The sequence below is a fragment of the Theropithecus gelada genome, chromosome 2, assembly GCF_003255815.1.
Source record: "Theropithecus gelada isolate Dixy chromosome 2, Tgel_1.0, whole genome shotgun sequence".
Lineage (NCBI taxonomy): Eukaryota > Metazoa > Chordata > Mammalia > Primates > Cercopithecidae > Theropithecus > Theropithecus gelada.
The window spans coordinates 193,700,691-193,702,212 of record NC_037669.1 but is presented as its reverse complement, the minus strand read 5'-3'; the positions used below and the strand labels follow the sequence as shown (position 1 = coordinate 193,702,212).

The 1,522-nt window shown below is 61.1% G+C and overlaps 1 protein-coding gene across 1 annotated transcript in view; it reads right to left on the bottom strand.

Moving 5' to 3' along the window:
- MUC4 (mucin 4, cell surface associated) overlaps positions 1 to 1,522 on the bottom strand; it is a 20,411-nt gene that overhangs the window by 3,980 nt on the left and 14,909 nt on the right. Inside the window, exon 15 of the mRNA XM_025377398.1 lies at positions 733 to 831. Coding sequence (XP_025233183.1) covers positions 733 to 831 — 99 coding nt within the window. The remainder of the gene's footprint in view (positions 1 to 732; positions 832 to 1,522) is intronic.

The following is a 1,522-nucleotide window of genomic DNA, read 5'->3' as shown; positions in this document are numbered from 1 at the left end:
AGTGGGGAGTGGGGAGTGGGGAGTGGGAAGTGGGGAGTGGGGAGTGGGGAGTGGGGAGTGGGAAGTAGGGAGTGTGGAGTGTGGAGTGGGGAGTGGGGAGTGGCAAGTAGGGAGTGGGGAGTGGGGAGTGCTATGTGTGCAGTAGTAATAATAGCAATTAGAATGTTTGAATACTTGCGTGTTGGGCACCGTACTAAATGCTTGACGCACATCATTTAAACGGTGAGACAGCCTGTTGACTCAGGTGCTATGCTTGTCCCTGTGTTTACAGATGACCTGTTACATAATGTGTGTAATTAACATACCTGCTCTAGTGAGGGGCAGCGCAGAGATTTTGATTCTGGGTGTGCAGGATGCTAGAGCCTCAAACACTCGGCAGTTGTGCAACTTTGCCTGTGATTGGGGTATGGCATGGAAGCCAAGAGCAGGGAGCACCCAGTTCCCTCTGGGAAGTCAGGGAAGACTCCCTGGAGGTGAAACGTCCTTTGGTTTCTTCCAGGTCATACCCGAGATGCTTAGAGGTCTCGGCTGGGGTGACTTGGCACCCTGGCCTCTGCTTGTGGTGAGCTGAGGTTTCTGTCCCCGGCCTTCCTCACTTCCTAATGCCCTGCACCTCCCGTGGGGCAAGAGGCTCCGGCCTCCTCTGGCAATTGAATCCAGATGGATGACAAGATGAAGGCCGCACAGGGATGGTTCCGCCCTCGCCTGAACCCGCCAAGCGTCCCCTCCCACCCGGAGCGCGGCCCGCAGCACTGACCGAGGCGTTGACCTCTGCCATGGAGGCATTTTCCTCTTCACTGAGCAAGAGCTGGATGACTCTTAAGGGAGGTTCTGGAGATGGGAGAAGCAAATGTATCATCACCCCACGGTTTACCCAGACTTACCCAAGAAGTCCGTCGGGCCAGCCCAGGGCGACGGCTCCATTCCACAGTGACAGGTCACTGAAGACACCGGAGAAGTGGCCCTCACCCTAGCGCTCACTCCACTATGCCCCGGGCCTCCCGCCGCTCATCTCACGGAGCCAGCTGTGAGGTCTCTGCCTCCGTCCTTCCTCCACAGGCCACAGAGCCCCGTGGTCCTTGCTGTGACAGCTGCCCTCCCCAGCTCCTACAGCCCGCACCTTACACCATCCCAGAGAAATCTGGAGCTCTGTCCTGTGACCCCAGAGCTTCCCCATCCCATTATCATATCCCATTCCCCAAAGGTGGGAGGAGTGTGGAGGTGAGAGGGCGGGGCCCGGGTGGGGCGCAGGGGTGAGAGGGCGGAGCCTGGGTGGAGTGTGGGGGTGAGAGGGCGGGGCCTGGGTGGAGTGTGGGGGTGAGAGGGCGGGGCCTGGGTGGAGCGTGGGGGTGAGAGGGCGGGGCCTGGGTGGAGCGTGGGGGTTGAGAGGGCGGGGCCTGGGTGGAGTGTGGGGGTGAGAGGGCGGGGCCTGGGTGGAGCGTGGGGGTTGAGAGGGCGGGGCCTGGGTGGAGTGTGGGGGTGAGAGGGCGGGGCCTGGGTGGAGCGTGGGGGTGAGAGGGCG